This window comes from Ahaetulla prasina, chromosome 7 (assembly GCF_028640845.1).
Source record: "Ahaetulla prasina isolate Xishuangbanna chromosome 7, ASM2864084v1, whole genome shotgun sequence".
NCBI lineage: Eukaryota > Metazoa > Chordata > Lepidosauria > Squamata > Colubridae > Ahaetulla > Ahaetulla prasina.
The window spans coordinates 46,804,592-46,828,951 of NC_080545.1; the positions used below are offsets into that span (position 1 = coordinate 46,804,592).

Sequence of the window (24,360 nt, forward strand, 5' to 3'; positions counted from 1 at the left end):
CACAAAGAAGAGGGAGTCGGGCTGTTCTCCAAGGCACCTGAGGGTAGAACAAGAAGCAATGGGTGGAAACTGATCAAGGAAAGAAACAACTTAGAACTAAGGAGAAATTTCCTGACGGTTAGAACAATTAATAAGTGGAACGACTTGCCTGCAGAAGTTGTGAATGCTCCAACACTGGAAATTTTTAAGAAAATGTTGGATAACCATCTGACTGAGATGGTGTAGGGTTTCCTGCCTGGGCAGGGGGTTGGACTAGAAGGCCTCCAAGGTCCCTTCAACTCTGTTGTTATATTATATTATATTAAATTCCAGATTGGTGGATGGTTGTCCTTCTGGAACTCTGTCCGATCTCTACACAGGATCTCTGGAGCTCAGACAGAGTGACCATCGGGTTCTTGGTCACTTCTCTTACTAAGGCCCTTCTCCCCCAATTGCTCAGTTTGACCAGGCGACCAGCTCTTGGAAGAGTCCTGTTTGTGCCAAACATCTTCAATTTGAGAATTATGGAGGCTCTTAGAAACCTTCAGTGCAGCAGAAATTTTATTGTAGCCTTCCTCAGATCTGTGCCTTGCAATATTCCTGTCTCTGAGCTCTGCAGGCAGTTCTTTTGACCTCATGGCTTTTGTTCTGCTACAGTATGCATTGTCAGGCCTTCTATAGAGAGGTGTGCGCCTTTCCAAATCATATCCAATCAATTTATTTTACCACAAATGGACTCCAGTTAAGGTGTAGAAACATGTATGCAAGATCAAGAGAAATGGGAGACATTAGAGCTAAATTTCATGTGTTGTTACAAAAGGTCTGAATCAGGGGTGAACTCTAAAAATTTTCCCTACCGGTTCTGTGGGCGTGGCTTAATTGGTGGGCGTGGCTTGGTGGTCAGATGACTGGGTGGGCATGGCCAATAACAAGAAATAATAAAAATAATAAACATAGTATACAAAACTATAAGAGGTACCAAAAACCCACTTTCACACTTTACACACACACAACACAACACAACTGACTCACACACAATGTAAAAGCAGCTGCACTTCACCCAGAATGGCCCCTGCAACAAGCAGGAACCTCACACTTTCACACTTTACACACACACACCACAACTGACTCACACACGCACAAAATGCCACATACGCCTTACGCACAGTCACTCATGCCCTCGTCACTTCCCGCCTGGACTATTGCAATGCTCTCTACATGGGGCTCCCCTTGAAGAGCACCCGGAGGCTCCAGTTAGTCCAGAATGCAGCCGCGCGGGTGATAGAGGGAGCACCGCGTTGCTCCCATATAACACCTATCCTGCGTGGCCTACACTGGCTACCGGTAGTCTTTCGGGTGCAATTCAAGGTCTTGGTTACCACCTTTAAAGCGCTCCATGGCTTAGGACCGGGATACCTTCGAGACCGCCTTCTGCCGCCGATTGCCTCCCAACGACCTGTGCGCTCCCACAGAGTGGGCCTCCTCAGGGTGCCGTCGACCAAACAATGTAGGTTGGCGGCCCCCAGGGGGAGGGCCTTCTCTGTGGCGGCACCAGCCCTGTGGAACGAGCTTCCTCCAGGATTACGACAACTACCCGACCTCCAGACCTTCAGACGTGAACTGAAGACTCTATTATTTCAGCGTGCGGGACTAGCCTAAGATAAAATGTTTTAGCATATTTTAATGGGGTTTTTATTGGTTTCTATTGTTTTAGTGATCAGGCCATGATAATATTTAGTTTTAACTGGGTCTTAATGTTTATTTATTATATTGTTTTAATATGCCTGTGAACCGCCCTGAGTCCTACGGGAGATGGTGCGGTATATAAGTTTGATTAATAAATAAATAAATAAATAAATAAAAAATACAGCTTTGTGAGATTTTGTGTGTTTGTGTAGTTAGAGTGAAATACTACAGAAACACACCAAATTTCAGAAAGCTGCACAAATATTTTATTTGATTATTTTTATTTATTTTTTTAGATCAGGGGGTCTCCAACTTTAGTAGCTTTAGGTTTATGGACTTCAAATCCCAGAGTTCCTCATTCAGCAAAGCAGGAAGTCAAAGCAGACTGTAATCAGTAGCTGAAGTAAAGCATGGCGTTGCCAGCCTGAAAGGAGCAGTAATTATAGGTAAGTGAGGAGGGGGCATTGGGTGGGCATGGGTGGGGGCTCTTGTAAGTGGGGGCTGTTAAAAAGTGAGTTTAAAAGCCTGCTAGGATCAGGAAACTCGTCTGAGATCGCCAGAGAAAATTTTTTTTAAAGTCAGCTCCTTTGACGATCTCAGCTGAAGTTCCCTCATAGCAGCCCAGAACCTCTTAAAATAATTGTTTTAACATGTAGAAAACATGTTTTTTAAGGTTCTGGTGATGAGGAACTCAGCCCCCCCCCCCATCATCAGAGGTTGTTTTTTTTTTTACTTTTAAAGGCATGTTTCGGCTGAAGAAAAACTTTTAAAAGTAAAAAAAAAAACCCTCTGCTGATAGTGCAGCTCAGCAGAGGCAGGGTGGGGGGGTGGGGCCACGGATTTTTGCTACCGGTCCTCTGAACCAACAGCTGCCATCGCTACCTAATCAGGAGAGCCGGTGCGAACCGGGAGCATTTCAGCCCTGGTCTGAATACTTACGCCAATGTGATATTTCAGTTTTTTCTTTTTAATAAATTTTCAGACATTTCTAAAATTCTGTTTTCACTTTGTCATTATGGGGCTGAGTATAGATTAGTGAGGAAAAAGGGATTTCAACAACTGTAGAATCACACTGCAGCCTAACAAAATTGACAAAAGTGAGGGGGTCTGAATACTTTCTGAATGCACTGTATGCATAAACCCTGGGAAAAACATTGTAGTAAATCACCAAGTCCTTGATAGCAATCTTTTTCAGTTGAAATAGGTGATTTTAATTGAAAAAGGCAGCAATTCTCTTTTTATTACTTTAATGGCCTATTTAAAATTATTGTTAAGAATGTTAACAGTTGCTATACATTTCTTGAAGAATGCTGATACCAAGTGAACCATAGAGTCTTAACACAGCAATATTTCAAGCAGGGTATGCATAGTCTGTACGTTTCACAATTTATTATTCAGATATTTATTGTTGGCAATTATTGCTCCCCCAGACAAACAGATGAGGAACAAATAATGTCAGTGCTTTCTGCAAATAAATAATTGTTGGTGTCAGGCCTGGAAACCATACTAGACTTTAGGGTTCCAGACGCTGCCACATTTTTCCCCTGAGGGGAAGAAGGGGGGCTGAGGGGTATGGTAACATTCTTCAACCGGTCAAGGTTGGATGGTGTTCACATCTGCAGGAAGAGTGGCGAGAAGATATTCGAATGAACTGGGAGAATGTGGGACCATGTGACCATCAAAGGGGTCAGGGGGGTGGGACTCTTGGGGTTTGTATAACTGGGAAAAGAATCCGGAAGTTCAGTTTTGGAATTTCACTCATCGTGTGCCAGTTTCCTCATGCTAGTAAAGAACTCTGAAAAACAATGGCTTCTGAGTTTTTTTATGCAGAAGAGGTTTTTCTGGAACCTTGACAGTTGGATTCTTCTCACGGAATCAAAACACTTCATGTGCAATTTCATTTTAAAGGAGAAAATATTCTCTTTCCTGATGAAAATAACATTTTCCAGTCATGGTATTGTCAGAACTGTATTATTCATGATAAAAAGTCATTGTGGAATAATAAACTCCAGAATTTCCTGCAGAAGAGGTTACAGAGATTTTGTTGTGAGCATGGTATGAGAGCAACTGTTCTTTTGATAGAGAGATGCAAAGAAATGAAAATATAGCATTCTTTTTTTATATATATATATAAAAAGTTTTATTTCCATTTTCCAACAACATATTCAATTTACAGTCTCTTATTCAACATTAATCATTAACTTTCATTTGTTACTTATTCGGGCCTGCTCAGCTACCACTTCCTTCCTTAACACAACCTTTCCTCTTCCCTCCTCTACCTTCTTCTACTTTCTCCATCCTTCCTCTCTTTCACTTTTCTACTTCCTCTCCTCCTTCCCCACTCTTCTCTTCCCCACTTTCTAACCCTCTCTCTTTCCCCTTTCTTCTTCCTCTCCTTTTCCCCTCTTCTACCTCTCTCTTTTCCTACCTACTTTCTTCCTTCCCTCTCTCTACTCCTCTCTCCCTTTCCATTCCCTTCTGAAATAGCAGCTGAGCAGCCCCAATTTCATTTCAAATTATTCAAATTATTTTTATTTTTTAATTACATATCTTCAATCATTCCTGTACATTAATAATCCGTCATCTTCCACCCCCTCCCCTTCCCTTCCCCTCCCTCCCCCCACAAGACTTCCCAGAACCAAGTACAGGGTATAAAGTTAACAATCATAAATTAAAATACAACATAAATCATAATCCATAGTCACTCCTCACCCTTTGTATCATAAACTCCTCTCCCAATTAAACATATAAACTAGTATAATACAATTCCTAAATTCACTCATAAGCTATTTGGTTCTTTTTAGTCTGATACTTATTTTGAATATAATCAATCCACATTCTCCATTCCGATACATATTTCTCTTGTGTATAGTCTTTCAAGTACGCAGAGATTTTAGCCATCTCTGCCAAATTTGATACTTTAAGTGTCCATTCTTCAATTGTAGGCAAATCTTCTTTCTTCCAATATTGTGCAATCAAAAGTCTTGCGGCTGTTATTAAATTTAAAATCAGTTTAGTCTCTATCAGCCCGTGATTATTCCCAGTAGAAACAACTGTGGAGTAAACTGAATCTTCTTTTTCAAAATATTCTGCATAACCCACCATACTTTAATCAAAAATGCTTTAACTTTTTTACAAGTCCACCATATATGATAATTTGCGTCATCACAATCACATCTCTAACATTTAGCTTGCATATTCGAATACATACATGCCAACTTTTTAGGATCCAAATGCCATCTATAAAACATCTTAAAAAATTTTTCTCTCAAGCTTTGTGCTTGTGTAAATTTAACATTCCTCACCCAAATTTTTTCCCATGTTTCCAACATTATAGGTTGTTGTATATTTTGTGCCCATTTTATCATACAATCCTTAACTAATTCCGTTTCTGAATCTATTTCTACCAATACATTATACAATCTCTTAATATGCTGTTGTCCTTGATCTCTGATTTGTTTTACCAAATTATCCTCATTTGGCCTAATACCCATTTTCTGGTCTATTTTCCATCTAGCTTTCAACTGCCCATACTGAAACCCTGTATAGTTTATCCCTTCTTTCCCCATTTTATCTATAGATTTTAATTGAAATTCCCCCTTTTCCATAAAAAGAAGTTCTTTATAAGTAATCACCTCCATTTTTTGATATATATTTATATTCTCTATCATATGTCTAGGGATTGCCCATATTGGTATCTTACCATCTAACTTATATTGATATTTCTTCCACACCCTCAACAATGCATTTCTGACTATATTACTTTTAAAAGTCTTATCAGCTTTCTTATCATATAATAAATAAGAATGCCATCCATATAACAACTCATAACCTTCTATATTCAAAATTCTTTCTTCTGTTAAGTTAAACCAATCACTAATTAGTGAAAGAATAACTGCTTCATAATACAATTTCAAATTAGGCATTTTTAAACCCCCTCTTTCACGTATATCTTGCATTATTTTTAACTTTATTCTCGGTTTTTTACCCATCCAAATAAAATTACTAATCCCTTTTTGCCATTTTTGCAAATTTGCATCCTTTTTAAGTATTGGTATCATTTGAAACAAAAATAAAAACCTAGGCAAAACATTCATCCTTATGGCTGCTATTCTTCCCAACAAAGACAATTGTATCTTTTTCCAGTTCTCCATTTCTTTCCGTACTTTCTGCCACATTACCTCATAATTATTTTTATATAATTTCGTATTCGAAGATGTAATATATACTCCTAAATATTTAACTTTCTTAACTATTTCATATTCAGTTACTCTTTCTAAATCTACTTTTTGATGTACATTAATATTTTTAGTTATCATCTTTGTCTTCTGTTGATTCACTTTAAAACCAGATACTTTACCATACTGATCAATTAACTCTTTTAAATATACAGCTGAACATATTGGTTGAGATAAGGTAACAACCAAGTCATCTGCAAACGCTCTTAATCTATATTCTTGATGATTAATTTTTATTCCCTTAATTTGATTTGAGCCACGTATTTTATTTAATAATACTTCTAAAGTCAAAATAAACAATAATGGCGACAAAGGACATACTTGTCTCGTCCTTTTCTCAATTCTAAAAGATTCTGTTAATCTACCATTAACTATTATTTGTGCTGTTTTCCTCCGATATATTGCTTTAATAGCTTGTATAAAATAACTTCCAAATTGCAATCTTTCTATTAATTTAAATAAGAACTGCCAATTCAATCTATCAAAGGCCTTTTCAGCATCCAGAAAAAAGAGCGCTGCTGGAACCTGGCTGTTTCTTTCTAAATATTCCAATAAGTTTACAATTTGTCTAATATTATTTCTCATTTGTCTCCCCTAATAAATCCTGATTGATCATTATGAATTATTTGACTCATAACTGGCATTAATCTATTTGTTAATATTTTAGCAAAAATCTTATAATCAGTATTTAAAAGCGATATTGGCCTATAATTTTCTGGTTTATTACAGTCTTGATCTTCCTTCGGTATTAGTGAAATAAAAGCTGTCCTCCATGAAGGAGGTACTTCTCCTCCAAATTGAATTCTATTAAACAATTCCTTAAGCGGTTCCACCATCTCATTTTGTAAATTTTTATAATAAACAGCCATTAAACCATCTGTTCCTGGTGCTTTACCCATTTTAAGATGTTTAATTGCTAAAATTATTTCTTCTGAAGTTATAAATTGATTCAATTCCTCCCGTTGCTCTTCTGTAATTTCTTGAATTTTTATTTATTTATTTATTATTTAAATTTTTATAAATTTTTAAAAAATTTTTTATACCGCCCTTCTCCCGAAGGACTCAGGGCGGTTTACCTTGCTCCTGTAAATATCTTTCTATATATATATATATCTTTGATACAATCTCTAACATATAACTTTGTATAAAATTCTAAAAAGGCTTTTTAAATCAAATTTTGTTGATATACATCTTTGCCTCTATATTCTATCTTACCAATAGTACGTAGTTTCTGTTTCTTTCTTATTAAATAGGCTAACCACCTTCCAGGCTTATTAGCATTATTAAAGGTATTATGCTTAACATATTGTAAGTTGGTTGCGACTTGGTCTGCCATCATCATATTGAACTGCCCTCGTAATATATTTATAGATTCTTTTAATTTTTTATCTCCTGGATTATTTGCCAGTAACTGCTCTTTCTTTTTAATTTCCTCCTCTAACTCCATTCTCTTCTTCTGCAATTTATTTTTATATTTAATGTTCATATGTATTAAAACTCCCGTCATATAGGCCTTACTAGCGTCCCTAACCGTCTCTATAGATGTACCCTTCTGCATATTCATAACAAAAAATTCTTTCATTTGTTTTTACATTCTTTTACATTTTGCTCATATTTAAACAAATTTTCATTCAACCTCCATGATCTTCTAACTCCCTTTTCCTGATCCAATTCTATCCAAACCGGACTATGATCAGATAAAGTTCTTGGGCATATCTTGGACTTCTTCACCCTAGAAACCAAATCATTAGTAATTAAAAAGAAGTCAATCCTAGAAAATTATTGATGTCTATAAGAAAAAAAAGTAAAATCTTTCTCTTCCATATTGCGTTCTCGCCAAATATCTTTTAATTCTAAATCTTCCATCATATCAAAAAAAAAAACCTTTGGCAATTTCGCACGACTTGAAATATTTTGTAATCCTTTTTTGTCTTTTCTAGTATCCATCAGTCCATTCCAATCACCCATTAGTATATGTGATCTATAATCCCAATGTACTATTCTATTATGTAGAAATTTAAAAAATTTCTCCTGTTGTTGGTTAGGTGCATAAACTCCAATTAAAAGTATCTTTTCCCCCTCCAATAAGAGTTCAATTGCAATGTATCTTCCTTGATTGTCCACCTCAATTAATTTTGCTATTAAGCCTTTCCTTATATATATGACAATTCCATTCTTTTTCTCTGTAATGCTTCCAAATTTAATGCTTTAGTATCTGCTGTATGAGCTGGGGATGCTGCTGGGGATACTCCAACACTTTTAGAAGCAGTTGTTTTTAATTGCTTAGCTGCCATCTTCTTTTAAGCTTTATTTCTTAAAGTTAAAATTAGTAAAAATTAGTAAAAAGTCTTTTTAAATTTCTCTGCAACCACAGTCTTAAAATCGCTTCCTTTATTCTTTTGTAGTTATATTTAAAAATTTCCAACAGTCTCTGGCAGAAATATTAACTAATTATAGTTCTTCCAATTAATTCCAACTGTCTCTTATCAAATAGAAACAGTGGCTTTAAGCATCGCTAAAAACACTGATGGCTTTAACAAGCAGCTCTTTAACTTTCACTTTCCTTTGTGTATTGCAAGCGCCATTTTAAGTCCGCTCAAGTTGAAAGTTAGTTCAAAGAAAAGCTATTTAAAAGCCGAAGTTAAGATTTATTACTTGCAAATCCTCTTGCTAGTCCTCCTGCTTTGTTCTGTCTGCGTTGAGTTCTCTTTAAAAATAATCCTCAGCAAAGAGATGGTCGCGGCTTCTCGTTCTGTATAAACAGTAGCACCCTGGGTATGGAGTTTCATCAGGCTGGAGGGGGGCTCTCACCCTTTGTGCCCCTGGTTTAATTTCAGGGGCTCCCCGGGGAGCTCTACCCAAGCCTGACCACTCTTCTCTCCCCCTTCTCCCGGGGGAAGAATTTTCAAACCGTCCGACAGCCGATTTACGCTGTCAGAAATGGTTTGACGAAACCCAGGGCAGACGATCCCAAAGGGACGTCCACGAAGCCTGCGTTGCCACCGGAAGTCTTAAAATATAGCATTCTTATTACAAGCGACAGTAGTCAGTTTGGGGAGACAGCAATTGGTAGAACTCAAAGACAGAATTCATGTTCTGGAAAAATCATGTTCTTACATGGATGATACAAATACAAGTTCAACTTTAGAATAGTAGGAATATTGGCAACAGAGGAGAAGTAGCCCATATATAGGTTCAATTCTGTTGCTAACAGAATAAGAAGATGCCCCAGTGCATACTAGGTCCTGGCAGTAAGGCAAATAGGTCTGAATTTAAATTCCATATATCTTACATATAATGTCTTCTAGTTTGCAGCCTGCAGGGATAGTAAGGGATTTGTTGACTAAATTAGCCATTGAGGCTAGTTGTTTCCGTAAATGCTGTATTTCAGCCTTATTCAGTGAGCTGCTTTTAAATATTTTATTGTACAGTAATAGATGTCATTCGCTGCTTTATGACATCTGAAATAGGTACAATCTCAGATGAAACTGACATGATGAATGAGGCCAAGAAAAGAGATACTTTGACATTCTCACTTGGCAGCTGTTAAGCTATGTTCTCTCGTGCACACTTAAAAGGAAGAACAAGTGCAAATACTTAGGCTGAGTATCTGAGATGGCAGAGCATTTTGGAATGATAGAATGAATGACTGCTTCAGAAAGAAGGATGTGGTTTCCTTCATTCTGTGGGCAAATGACTCCACTAAAATGCAGATGAAAAAGATCAAAAAGTGCTTAGAAGTGATGACAGATTTATAAGCACTCTCAGTGCCAAACACTAAAATGGCTATCTCTTTGAAAGTGTCTGCGCACTTGATATCAAAAGCTGGATGTCTTTGCTTTGCTGTTGGGTTTTTTTCTTTACATTGTAATTCTATGATACCTACATAACAAATCCAGACACAGGAGAGTTTTTTAAAGCAAAAAAATCTTTTGCTATTAAGGTAGTACCTAAATATTTTAATATTGCCTACTTTTGTTACATGATAAGCTATTTATTAATACAAGAAATTATTTGTAGCTCAGGATTGAAGCGTGGGGTCCTTGGTGCTCTCTCAGTTAGGTTGTTTATTGCATATGTTTTAGTGCACTGATGATATCACCTAACTCAGTAATGAAACGCGTGGCAAGAAAACAAACTTAGAGAGCACCAAAGACCCTAGAGCTATTCATTTGAAAACTATTTGCAACAAATACAATTAATACCTGATGAAGGGAGAAGAGATCCGACAGTTAGTTTGGTTGTTGACAGTTTAACTAACAATTAAAGAACCAATTCTTTTCCCATCATCTTCCCAAGGTCTCAGTTCTTAAGTTTTCAAGAAGAGGTAGAAAAAACAGTGTCATAGATCAAACCTATTCATAAAATGACTTTTCTCCTTTCACTGAATGCATAGTGGAGATATTAGATCAGTGCTTCAGTACACCTATCTCTTGATTATATGAAAGAGACCTCACATACTGTACATAAAGTTCTTTCCTGAGTCCTAAATAAAAGCTGGGCATGATTAGGGTTTCTAATGTAATTGTGGAGCCTTACACTTGCATAGTTACATATCTCAGGCCCTTGTGCACTATTTATAAACATAGATGTCAGACATGAAGCCCAGAGGACTTTTTTCCTTCATCTACATATTGATTAATAACATAGATTGAGAAAATTCTGTTTATATCAAGAATTGTAGACTTTTGTGTATGTGTTTGTGTGTGTATATATATTGTGTGTATATATTTAATTTACTTTTATAATTTTAGCATAATCTTTAATGCTGAGTTCTATAGTAGCTATGGTTGAGCAGTGCTTAGAATGCAGTATTGCAGGCTAATTCTGCTGACTGCCAGCCGTTCAATTCTCACTGACTGAATGTTGTCTTAGACTTCTATCCTTCCAAGGTCAGTAAAATGAGGACCCAGATTGTTGGGGGCAATATGTTGACTCTCTAAAGTTCTAAACTGTTTAGAGAGGGCTGTAAAGCACTATGAAGTAGTATATACAGTAAGTCCAAATGCTATTGCTATAGTCTTCCCATCTTATGTAGCAAAACTTGATTTGATTTGTGTTAGTTATTTTGTACGTGTGTATGTGTGCCTTCAAATTAGATTTTACTCTTAGGAGCTGCCTGGATAAGTCCATGCAGTCTTCCTGGCAAGATTTACAGAGTAGCTTCCTTTCTAGGTTTGAGAGTGACTGGCCCAAGGTCACCTAGCTGGCTTTGTGGTTAAAGGAAGACTAGAACTTATGATCTCTTGATGCTTTAATCATTTCACCAAACTGATCTCATTAACTGTAGTACACTGTTTATAATTTTTTTCTAACTTTAAATTGTAATTTTTACTTAGAATTAAAACACTTGAGTTTGCAGCTCAAAATACTACATCTTGAAAACAGCAACTAAAAATTAAGATGTCCCAAAGATAATTTTTCAAGAGGCAACTGAATTTTCCGGGTTTTTTGATGACGTTTTGCTTCTTGGATGAGAAGCAAAATGTCTTCAAAAAAAATATCAGAAAGTTCATTTGCCTCTTGAAAAAGCACCTTTGGGACAACAATGATCTGGATGACTGAGAATCTTCATAGACATTTAGAAATTAAGATCTTCCTTTTTAAAAAAAAACCCTCAAAAGTGACACTTTTACATCTGTTTTTAAAGTTATAGCACTCTATTGAAAACTTCCCTGTTCTCTTAAGCACATTTTTCTTTACATAGTGGAATATGTTTGCAAGTTAATTTAAGGAAAGTCAGCCCACATTGCAATTAGGAGTGTAATTAGATTCAGTTTTGTGCTTGTTCTTGTGTCAAAGCCTGCGCAAGTTCTTTAAATGCCAAGATTGGTGGATTCATTCCTTTGTGTTTTAGTTCTAAATCCTGCCAGAGAAAGCTGCCTCTTCAAAAAAAAACTGCTTTTTAGAAATTATTTTTTCTGTGTTTTTATGTTCTTACTGTGTAGTGAGATTATACTTTGAGACAGCCCTTGTCCATAGGGTAGTTTTCCCAGCAACAAGGCCAGTCTTTACAGCTTCTTATTGAGCATAGCAACATGACATTAAATTATGATACAATTTTGTTTTGAGTGCCTGTTCTTTAGCGATCAACCTATAGTATTAATTTGGCCCTATATCTACACTTTATTTTTTCCTAATAGGTTATATAGAGACACTTGGCTGCAGGCAAATGCAAACTTCTGCTTATTCTTTCCTGCCAAATTAATTCTTAAGGATTGGGAGAATCTCAGGAATTATTTTAATATGGCATGAGAATTATAATCGGGAATAAGGAATTATTATAAATTGGAACATCTCCATTGTGTATTTACCTTCCAGATCTGAAACTTTTTGGTTGCCCTTTGGGTTACTCATGTTAGACTTTTGTAAATGAGAAATGACACTGATAGCGTTGCCCTTGCTTTTCAGATATTGATTCAGTGCGTTGGGTGTGCTTTCTTGAACATACATGCAGAATCTCTTCTTTAGGTACCAAAGATAATCTAAAATTACATAGATGTGTTAAAGAGCAATTACTTCATTGATGAATTGAACATCCCCTCCAAAAATTCAATATTCTGCAGTTATGCAGAATATTGCAGCACCCTATGGATGTATATTCAATCCACTGTATTTAGAGGACTTCATTTCTAGGGACCCATGAGTAAGATTGCAGCCATAATTACTAACTGAAGCAACATTTGATTGCATGTTTATACTAAAAAGGTTCTGGTTATTTATTTTATTTTTCCTGTATGTCATTGAGTCTGCTTTATTCCACATTTATTCTTCCATTATTTATTCCTTTTATTTTCATTGCCTTTGGCTCTGTCACTTTAACACAGAGAATTTAGTTTGCAGCCTTACAATCTAAAGAGCATTTAATAAAATACGTTTAATAAACATAAATACAGGTAGTCCTGAACTTAACAATTTATTTAGTGACTGTTCAAAGTTACAACAGTGCCAAAAAAAATGACTTATAACCATTTTTCATACTTATAACCATAGCAGCATCACCATAGTCAACTGACTTGTATTTATTTATTTATTTATTATTTTTTTATTTGCATTTATATCCCGCCCTTCTCCGAAGACTCAGGGCGGCTTACACTATGTCAAACAATAGTCTTCATCCATTTGTATATTATATACAAAGTCAACTTATTGCCCCCAACAATCTGGGTCCTCATTTTACCTACCTTATAAAGGATGGAAGGCTGAATCAACCTTGGGCCTGGTGGGACTTGAACCTGCAGTAATTGCAAGCAGCTGCTGTTAATAACAGACTGCATTAGTCTGTTGAGACACCAGAGGCCCTATTTATGACGGTTGCAGTCTCCTGAGGTCATGTTTATAATATTTATTATTTATAATAAATAAATAAATGTCATCACCTTTTGTGGCCTTCTAACAAGCAGAATCAATGGGGAAGCCAGATTCACTTAACAACAATGTCATTAACTTAACAACTGTGGCAAAAAAGGTTGTAAAATGGGGGAAAACCAGTGATGGGATTCAGCCAGTTTGCACCACTTCGGGAGAACCGGTTGTTAACTTTCTGAGCAATTGGTAAACTGGTTGTTGGAAGAAATCATTAGGGCAGAGGACCGGTTGTTAAATTACTTAAATCCCACCACTGGGGAAAACTCACAACTGTCTCATTTTGCAGCAGAAATTTTGGGCTCAATTGTGGTCGTAGGTCGACTACCTGTACAACTTAAGTGTTGTGTCTTGCCCGCCCTCGGAGCAGCCGGGGCCTTCTTACCTGCTCCCCAACACTGAGGAATGTATGCCTTCCGGCCCAAGTCCTGGCTCCATGCCCCCACAAACTGCAGAAGAAGGAGCATCTCCCTGCCCCAGCCCTGACTCCATGCCCAGGCAAACGGAGCAGCTAGACCCCTCCCCCTCCTCCACAGCAGGTGAGCCTGAGGAGGGTTTACTCCCAAGAACAGCTGATTGGAGTGACCCTCGCATCAGAAGATTGGAGGCGGAGGCAACAGAGGAAGGAGGGGCAGGCCTTAATGAGTGCTGAGTCATGGAGCCACACCCCATGGCCTATATAAAGGAGCTACTTTCTGGCAGTCTCTGAGTCAGGCAAAAGTCAAACTTATCTTGCTGAAGTCACTTACTGGTCTCCTGCCTGCTCTGAGGACTTTGCTAGGACTTTGGGCAGAGCTGCAGAGGCAAGCCTGATTCGGATTTCCCGGACCCAGCCGTCAGCGGAGGAGTGGGACACGACATTAAGCCTTAGTATCAGAAGAGCTGTTCTCCTGTGCGCTGCTTAGAGAGTCCAAGCAATAGGTGTTAACCTCGTCTGATTGGCCAGAGACTGAGTTAAAATTTGTTTGTTTGGCCACACCTCCTCCTCCTGACTGGACTCCAACGACCAATGATAAGATGGTGTTGGAGAGGCATAACCTGTAAAGGAAAGTAATCCACTCCTGTACCCTGTACTCTTACAGAACCAGGGGGGTGTTGAACTCTTACGCAGCATGTATAGATCGAACATTCAGATAAGTCCAACATTCATTCTCCTATGCACAGCTTAGAGAGTTCAAGCAATGGGATATACCCAAGCTAATTATCCCACAGGAATTATCACAGGAAATGTGTGACATGATTGCACAAATTATTTCAAGGGGTATTAATGCAACCCTCATCTAGAGGGGTATTCTAACCCCATTACCATTGCCTGAACCCTGCCAATGGGCCCTTCACCCAGTGGCTCATCTTGACAGGGAATATATTCAGGAGTCTCAGTCTCTTTTACCCTCACATCATAGCAACTTGTCACTTATGGTGAGGAAGACATGGCAGAATATAATCTTTCTGAGGATGAGGGTGTCATACTAGATAAATCTGCCACCACGGAGCTTTTCCACCATGATGAATTTAAAACTCTATTGTTCAAGGCAAAAGCAGCGACCAATATGGGGGCGCTTACTGGGAATTCTGAGGCCTCCACGGATCCTCAAGACCCCACTTCTCATCTTTTCACTGAACCTGTCACGGAACAAGACATTCTTTCATTGCCCAAACTTTTTGTTGATGTTATCCAACGACAGTGGAATCAGCCCAGGACCATTTCTGCCCCTAGTGGGATGGATAGGACAATGTACACTGTGGAGCAAAAGCTTCAGGAGCTCTTGAAACTACCAACCATAGATGTGCCTCTGGCCACCTCCAACATCCTTCAGATTTGGCTGAAGGCTTCAAAACCGAAGGCAGGAGGGCGGAGCTAGCTGCTTGTGAGACCCACCAAGCGGCTGCCTGGGCAATTCGGTCTGCCACGGTGGCATCCTTCTTTGTCAGGACATCTCTAATTTGGCTTCAACAAATGCAGTCCTATGCATCCCCTGACGACACTCAGTTGAATCAGGACATAAATAAGCTGATCGCGGCAGCTGAGTATTCTGCTGACACAACCCTCAATATGGCAAAGTTGCCACACAGGCCCTAGCATCAAATGTCACATCCAGATTTATCCACTTTTATGGCTGAGGCATTGGCAAGCCAATATGAAAATGAAATGGAGGCTAGTGTTGGCCCCCTTTAAAGGGGGGCAAACTCTTTGGAGAGGTTTTAGACCCCATTCTAGTGGAAGAGGACAAGAGGAAAGCTCTTCCTCACATATACAGAAGGACAGATAGGAGGCCCTCCTTTCCTTATCGCAGGCAGCCCTTCGAATGCCTGACACCGGGTTCCAGGCCTATCAAAGGACCTATCCTCAGGGCGCAGATAGATCACTGGATAGACAGTCCTTTCGAGATAATACCAGATAACCATAATCCAGATGCCCCTTTCGGGTTTCAGGCTACCGGCCCTACCATTGAACCAAGTGACTGTTCCGAAGTCAGTCCCATCGGTGGTCGTCTTGGGATGTTTGCCAGCTGGTGGCAATGCACAACCACCAACTCTTGAACATTGCAAACACTGCAAACAGTGCCACTTGGTCTCACCCTAGAGTTCTGCTCCAAGCCCCCACATAGGTTCATCGAATGCCCAGTGTCGAGGGACACCACCTCCACCATCTCTGATGGAAACCGAAATTCGAATCTCCTGCCAATTCAGGCCATAGAATCGGTCCCTCCGCAACATCGGGGGTTCTGTTTCTATTTGATCCTCTTCTTGGTTCAAAAGAAGTCAGGAGGAAGCAAGGCCATCCTAGATTGAAGAAGCTGAATGTACACATGAAGTACAGGCACTTCAAAATGCAATCTCTGCATTCCATCCTTGAGGGCATCAGATAGGGAGATCTATTAACACCAATAGATCTCAAGGAGGCCTATCTCCATGTACCCATCAGATCATCTCACAGAAGGTTCCTCAGATTCTGTTATGCAGGAGCCCACTTGCTATACAGGGCCCTGCCTTTCAGGCTCTCTTCAGCCCCACAGACCTTCACCAAACTGTTGGTCATGGTTACGGCTCACCTGCGAGCAAGACCTGTCAGAATACAATGTTACCTGGATAACGTATTGATCCAGTCATCGTCTCCACAACAAGTGAGACGGGACCTCCAGATTACGATCCAAACCCTTCAGGAGCATGGATTCTCCGTGAACCTGGAGAAGAGCCACATGACTCCCTCTACCAATTTGCTCCACTTAGGAGCAAGGATCGACACCCTGACCTGTCAGGTCTTTCTGTCCCCAGAGTGCTTAGCCAGCGTCAGATCCACTGTCAAACAGGTCAAATCCCTCAGGCGAGTGCCATTGGTGCTCCTTTCCCAATTATTGGGGGAAATGATCTCCTTTTGGTAATAGTACCTTGTGCAAGATCACACTCTCGGCCTCTTCAGTGGCTGCTGTTACCAAGTCAAAAAGCCGGTCTCAGTAATGCCAACTCATGAATCAGGATTCCACAGAAGGTAATCAGATCCTTAGAGTGGTGGACATCGGAAGCCATGGAAAAGGGCTGTCTCTTCAAGGAACCTTCCCTTCTAGTCCTGACCATAGATGCCAGCCTCTTTGGCTGGGATGCCCATCTGCAATCCAGTGTAACCCAGGGCCAATGGGCTTCAGCGTACCTCTTAAACGACATCAATTGGCTGGCGTTGAGAGCTGCATATCTGGTGCGCTAGCATTTCCAACAGCTGTTGTCGAGCCACCACACACTATTGTTGACAGACATTGTTACCTCCAAGGCTCACGGGAACTGTCAGGGGAGTACACGCTTCAGGGCACTGATGCGCGAAGCGGCGGAGATGGGTCTATGGGCGGAGAAATATCTGCTATCCCTGCAAGCAGAACACATCTCTGGGATTACCAACACCCAGGTGGACTGGTTAAGCAGGACCACCATCGATCAGGCCAAATGGCAATTGCATCCAGACCTCTTTCTCCAACTGTCAACCAAATTCAGACTGCCATGCGTAGACCTCTTTGCCAGCCCACAGAATGCACAACTACTGAGGTTCTACTCCTAGTTCCAGACACCAGGAGCTGAGGGGACAACGCCCTCTGCTGACCGTGGCCCCAGGCCCTGTTATATGCCTTTCCTCCAATCCCTCTAATACCACAGTCATCAGAAAGATCCTGAGAAGAGTGCAGAGGTCTTGCTTGTGACCCCTCATTGGCCCAGATGAGTCTGGTTCATGGACCTAGTGAATCTGTCCATATATCCACCCTGGCAGATTCCTCCAGACAGCATCTCTCTTTGCCAAGGGGCTGTCATCCACCCAGAACCTCAGTGGCTCCAATTGGCCATCTGACACTTGAGCGGGAGATCCTAAAGAAGGACCATTTTTCCAAGAGAGTCGTTTCTACCATTCAGGCCTCTTGTTGTCCATCGATGAACCGCATATATGAGTCCACATGGTCCTCCTTTTGCCGCTGGTGTACTAAGATAAGGCTCATTCCTACGTCAGCGTCCATTCCACATGTCTTGGACTTCCTTCAAGAGGGCCTGGATAAGGGATTAGCCACAAACACTCTCCGCAGACAGATAGCAGCATTAGTTACTATCCTGACCTGCGATGGCACATTGTCCCTCACACAACATCCGAAGGTGCGTAGCTTCTTAAAAGGGGCATCCAACTTGCAGCCGCCAACAGTCCATAGATACCCATCTTGGGACCTATCTCTAGTGTCGCAGGCACTCATTTCTCCTCCATTCAAGCCATTAGGGTTTGCCAGTCTCAAACTATTCACCTTCAAGGTCGCCTTTCTCATTGCAATTACATCTGCTAGACAAATTTCTGAACTGGCAGCCCTTTTGTACGTAAAGATTTGTGCATCTTTCACCCAGATAGAGTCATACTACACGTAGATCCAACATTCGTGCCCAAAATCAACACCTGGTTTCATAGGACCCAAGAGGTCTTTCTCCTGAATTTTCGTCCGAGTTCCAGACATCCCAGAGAATGATGGTGGCACTCATTAGATGTACGCAGAGCCCTGCGCAAATACATCAGCAGAATGGCTTCCTTCAGGAAAACTGAATTGCTATTCATCTCATTTAAGCCCAGGTCCATGGGCTAGAGAGTCACTCCATCTACCATCGGTCGCTGGCTCAAGGCGTGCATAGCATTGGTGTACAAGCATCAGAACCGGCCAAAGCCCAGCCGTATTACGGTGCACTCAACAAGGAGCACAGCCACCATGGAGGCTTGGGCTACACAAGCTTCTATCCTGGAAATTTGCAGGGTGGCTACCTGGGCATCGCCCTCACCTTTCATCATCTGTTTGCCTCAGTCGAGGCAGCATTTGGAAGAAGGGTGCTACAACAGGTTCTTCCAGTTGGGGGAACCCTGGACCCATCCATTTCCTGCCCTGGGGATAATTAGCTTGGGTATATCCCATTGTTTGGACTTTTTAAGCAGCACACAGGTAAATGAATGTTGGACTTACCTGAACGTTTGTTCTATGTGCGCTACGTGAGAATTCAACACCTCCTTGGTTCTGTAAGGGTACAGGGTACAGGAGCGGATGACTTTCCTTTACAAGTTATGCCTCTCCAGCACCATCTTATCATTGGTCGTTGGAGTCTAGCCAGGAGGAGGAGGTATGGCCAAACAAACAAATTTTAACTCAGTCTCTGGCCAATCAGATGAGGTTAACACCCATTGCTTGGACTCTCACAGCGCACATAGAACAAACGTTCAGGTAAGTCCTACGTTCATTCTAAATAACTGCTAATTGAGAGGGTCTTGGTGTTCTCTGAGGCCAGTTGTTTTCTTACAGATGTTTCATTACTCAAACAAAGAAACATCATAATGTTACGTAATTTGGTAATTTGTGCAAGAAGACAACCAACCTCAGAAGGATCAAGGACACCTCATTTCAACCATGAACTACAAATATTCTGTTTATTGGTAACTGCTAATTAAAAATAAGGATTCAAGTCTGTTCTGGCAACTCTTTATAATATACGTTAGGCATGTCATGTAATTTATCCAAGTTATCTATATATATAAGATAACATAGAATTGGTACTTTCTGTAATGATTATCTTTTGAGGATTTTCTTCCAATAGTTGTCATTTTAATATTTTGGGTAATATTGAAATTATTAAATTTATTATATCTAAAAGCATATTTTTACCAGACAAATTAAGTATTAGTTCAACTTTGTCTCTGAACAAAAATCAGTTCCTGCAATATATTTACATTTAGCTGCAAAAACAGAAACATTAAGAAGCAAAAGTGTGTCGATTCTTCCATGCCATATTATTCCTGATTAAAGCAGCATCTAACTCCAATTTAATTTTCAATGTGAATGTTAGTGAAAAACATATTTAATAAAACTCCTAAACTTCAGTTTTAAACTTAGAATTTACAAATAAGTAAGAATGGGTGTCAGTGTGCATCTGTGTTTTATTCAGCTGCTTACACTTCGAAATGAGAAACAGGTTTAAAGTATGAAAAGACCCTGTTCTTTTCGTTGGATTTTCAGGTCCCTCCCTGCAGAGAGCAAAATACAGACTTTGTTATATTGCGATGAACAGATGTAGTGCCAACACTTCATTGCTGGCACAGATGGCTGGTTTCCACAATAGAGTGGTAATCTACGATGGTGCTCAAAATGTTACTCAGCATTCCACTATGATGTCTCAGTCCTACCAGATTGTGGGTGGGCCAAGTGCCATCCATTGAAAATTCTGAGAGAATAGGCAGCCAAATGACTCACAGCTGTGATTACGAATGGCCAAGAACGAGAATCAAAGATCTCTGCAACTACGTGGAGTGTTTTGGCACCCTTATTACTCCAATGAGTAGAACTCTCTACAGACTAAACAGCAGGACAAAGGTCTCCTTGCCAGAATTGAGTTGGTTGTGGGAATAGAAAATTAATTCTTAATTCAGAAGAATAACTGGATTCATCTTTAGCAATAAAATAAACCCCAAAGATTATTATATAACTTCAGAAACAAGGTGGTAATTAGGCAACAGATCTAGCAGGTTTTAACTTTAACTTTCAATTCCAACTCATGGCAGTAGCTAAAAAGATGTATAATGGAAGGGAGGTGTGTGTGCATGCGTGTGCGCGTTTGTATACAGTATATATATTTGTGTGTATCTATATATCCTGCCTTTATTATAGGTGTATATTTCAGGAATAATACATAGATTCAAAAGCAAGTTACAAAACAATATTAAGTAATAATCATTCTGACAAGTAAAAAAAACAAAACAATTTTTACTACTTGATAATTTGATGGTTTAAGGCCAAAAGAGAATAGGGGGAGAGAAGCAGTCAGTAAACAAAATCTGTTATAAAGCTGACCAGGAACAAAATGAAGCAAAATCCAACACATCTGAGAATATCTATTGAGGAAAATAACAGAACACTATCCACAGCTTTTGCCCCAACTGACTCTGAACAATGTAAAGCATAGATAAAGGCATAAATATTCAATAGTTTTCTTTAAATGCATCCTTTATAGAATTAAAATACTTGCCCTTAAATAAATATATTGACTGGTATTCTTTTTCCAGCTAATACATTTCCATGAGACAATAGAGTTGATTTATTTGACTGTGATAGAATGTAACAGAATTTAATGCGTACGGGTATACCTCGACTTAAAATTACAATTACAATAGGGCTGGGAAGTGGCTCACCAGGCTAATGCAGCCTGTTATTAACACACAGCTGCCTGCAATTACAATTACTGCAGGCTCGAGTCCCACCAGGCCCAAGGTTGACTCAACCTTCCATCCTTTATAAGGTAGGTAAAATGAGGACCCAGATTGTTGGGGGGGCAATAAGTTGACTTTGTATATAAATATACAAATAGGATGAGACTATTGCCTTACACAATGTAAGCTGTCCTGAGTCTTCGGAGAAGGGCGGGATATAAATTCAAATTAAAAAGAACAAAAAAACAATTGAGCCCAAAATTTATGTTGCTAAGTGAGACGTTTCTTGAGTTTTGCCCCATTTCACTACCTTTTTTGCCACAGTTATAAAATGAATCACTGCAGATGTTAATTTAGTAACATAGTTGTTAAGTGAATCTGGCTTCCCCATTGACTTTGCTTGTCAGAAGGTCACAAAAGGGGATCATATGATCCCAGAACATTGCAACCATCATAAATGTGCATCAGTTGCCAAGTGTCTGAATTTTAACCATGTGGCCATGGGGATGCTGCAACAGTCATAAGTCACTTTTTTTCAATGCTGTCGTAACTCCGAACTAGACTAGATGAATGGTTATGTCGAGGACTACCTGTATGCCTTCATACATATATTTCATTGTTTTATAATGTTTATCAAATTAAAGAAAAAATGCTGTAAAAATAATTCAATATTCAATATTCAGCCAGTGCTTCAGTATTTGGTTTTTATAGTGAAAAACTCCTTAGTTTTTCCTAGCAGCAATTTAAAAAACAATCAAAAAAAAAATGAAGAAACCTTAATGATGATTTCATAATTTTAAGAACGATTGAAATTCAGCCTTTTTTTTGTCTGTGAATAGTTTTGTACCTTGGATGGTTAAAATTCTGCACTGAAGAATATGTGGAAGTAAAGAAAAAAAGAAAAATAATGTGAAGAATTATTGTTTAGTTTTTCTCTCAAGACAGATGGTGATACTCCCTTAGGAATGTTCTTACCAGCTCCACTCCGAGTTATAAACAATTTCTCCAGCATTTGCTGAGCAACCTGCTACTCAGATAATACCCTGAAGGGTTTGTGTTAAAGGAGATGTTTTACAGAATACCCTGAAGAGAGAAGGGACACATCATTGAATTCAGAATGCCAAAGAAAACCTGGAATCCACAATTCAGAGCATACAGGAATGCGGGTCTACATGCAATATTGAAAGCTAAGATTAGATTAGAAATCAACAATATGGCTAGGAAGGAAAGTAGACTGACCAGTGACGAATTTGTTTCTGAGCCCAATGAGTCATACATAAAATATAAACTACTTGATGTTTCATCATTCAGTCTTACATCTGTATTTGTCAGCTTCCTCCATAGAAAAATATTGTTTGGGGAGAGAGGATAGCTGATATTGTAGCTGATAGTTCTCTAGAGTTTTGGACTGTGAGTTCTTTTCATCATGCTGGATTTCTTCACTTAACATTGCAGCTATTGGATCTGATATCTTGTCTATATGAATGTAATCTGATTCATGGTCCTCTATTCGCCAAACTAAATTATTTTCTTTCAAAGGCAGATTGGAAGTTTAGTGAATTTTTGATAACATTCTGAATTTCTACTGTTGTCAACATGTGTTACATAATTACATATTATTATACTGTTAATTTCCTACTAAAATATACATACCCATGACTTGTGGAAGATTATGAACAAGTTTTAAGATCAGAAGGGGGAAGAGAACCTTAACATTTATTCCTAAAATTAACAATGTCCTTTTGTTTGTGTGTGTGTGTGTGTGTGTGTGTGTGTGTGTGTGTGTGTTTCATTTGCATTTAGAAAAAAAATGTGAAAGAAGCTGAACATTTATAAGTAGTTGCTACCACATGAAATCTCCTCTCACTTCCCAGTGTTTAGCATAACACATCATGTCATTCTGTAATGTGTTGCTTTGTACACATCTGCTAAAAGAAAATGTATAATGCAGTGACCCTGTTATATTTTCTGTAGATGTTACAAGCAAGTAATGAAAGAGGTGTGACCCAGCAACATCAGTTCTAAAAAATATTTTCCTTGGCCCTCATTTTTAAATGTTATGGCCAGATCTATTTTTTTCTATCTTTCATCAGCACATAAGTTAGGAAAAGATTTCCAGATTTACAATAGTATTCAGAAAGCTTCAGCAGCTAATTCACTTGAAGGCCTGGATTTCAGGATGAAAAAGTCATGATGATCTTAGACAAGGCACTACCAAAAAGCTTTCACTTTTTATAACGATCCAGGAAATATAATTCCTTAGCACATTCCAAATAATGTAATACATCATTTATAAAATGATGCCATGACAGGAAATTTACAAATCTTGGAATATTCTGTATTCTGTACTATGTAGCATTCATTATTATCAGTGTTAGTGTTAATGCCTAATGACTATATAGATGGATTTTCTCCAGGAGGAAAAAACATTTTAGAGATGGAGAAATAAAGCATATATTCTATGTTTTAAATTTGTTGGACCTCAACCCCAAAGGTTACATCAAATACAATATCTTTGTGCCATTATTTATAAAACAGCAAAATTTGAATTGTTTTTGAAGCAGTTATATCATTATGTAAAATTATGAAGATTAACATGGAATAATCTGTTTCCTCGAGACAATACTGTGACTAAAACCAGAATTTAGACGAAAAGCAGTATTTCCCAAGATCTCATGCAATGTGGAAACGATATATTTGATGTGACTGCAACTCCTTTAATTTCTCCAAATTCTTAATGATAACCAATGAATTATTTTTCATTACAGGTTTAACATGTTTCCTTTGACAAGCATCAAATGTAGCCTGTCCACAAACCATTTGTACATTCTTGCTAATGATCTGAATTAATGATCTAAATTGTATGGTATTAACTTCATGAAAGTATGTGTATGAGAATGATTGCTGGTAAATTAGTAAACTTCTAACCAAACTGCTGTGTTTCCATCTAGAAATTCGAGCTCAGCTAATAGAACAACAAAAATGCCTGGAGCAGCAAACTGAGATGAGAGTGCAGCTTCTTCAAGACTTGCAAGATTTCTTTCGTAAAAAGGCAGAAATAGAAACAGAATATTCACGCAGTCTTGAAAAGTTAGCTGAAAGATTCATGGCAAAAACAAGAAGTACTAAAGATCATCAACAGTACAAGTAAGCTGAAGTTTCTTATACAATTGAAGGCTAAACTAATTTTTAGAATCACTGTGCAATCATGGTTTGGACTAGAATTGATCTTATGTGCTTCATGCACTCAGCCAATTTTTCTAAAGTCATCCTAACCTTTTAAAAAATAGATATTCTCCATGAAATTTGAACAATGATCTGAGGATGACATCTAAATTATGGTGTGAAATAAATCATCTTATTCTAGTCTCATAATTAATAATGAGACTA

General features: G+C 38.7%; 1 protein-coding gene across 3 annotated transcripts in view; it reads left to right on the forward strand.

Annotated features, from left to right (window-relative positions):
* SRGAP1 (SLIT-ROBO Rho GTPase activating protein 1) overlaps positions 1-24,360 on the forward strand; it is a 146,103-nt gene that overhangs the window by 62,154 nt on the left and 59,589 nt on the right. For 2 of the 3 annotated variants that reach the window (XM_058191200.1, XM_058191198.1), the window contains one exon: positions 23,922-24,117. In XM_058191200.1, coding sequence (XP_058047183.1) covers positions 23,975-24,117 — 143 coding nt within the window. In that variant the 5' untranslated portion in view covers positions 23,922-23,974. Of the gene's footprint in view, positions 1-821; positions 2,112-23,921; positions 24,118-24,360 lie in introns of those variants that run through there. The other variant, XM_058191199.1, reaches the window with a different exon arrangement.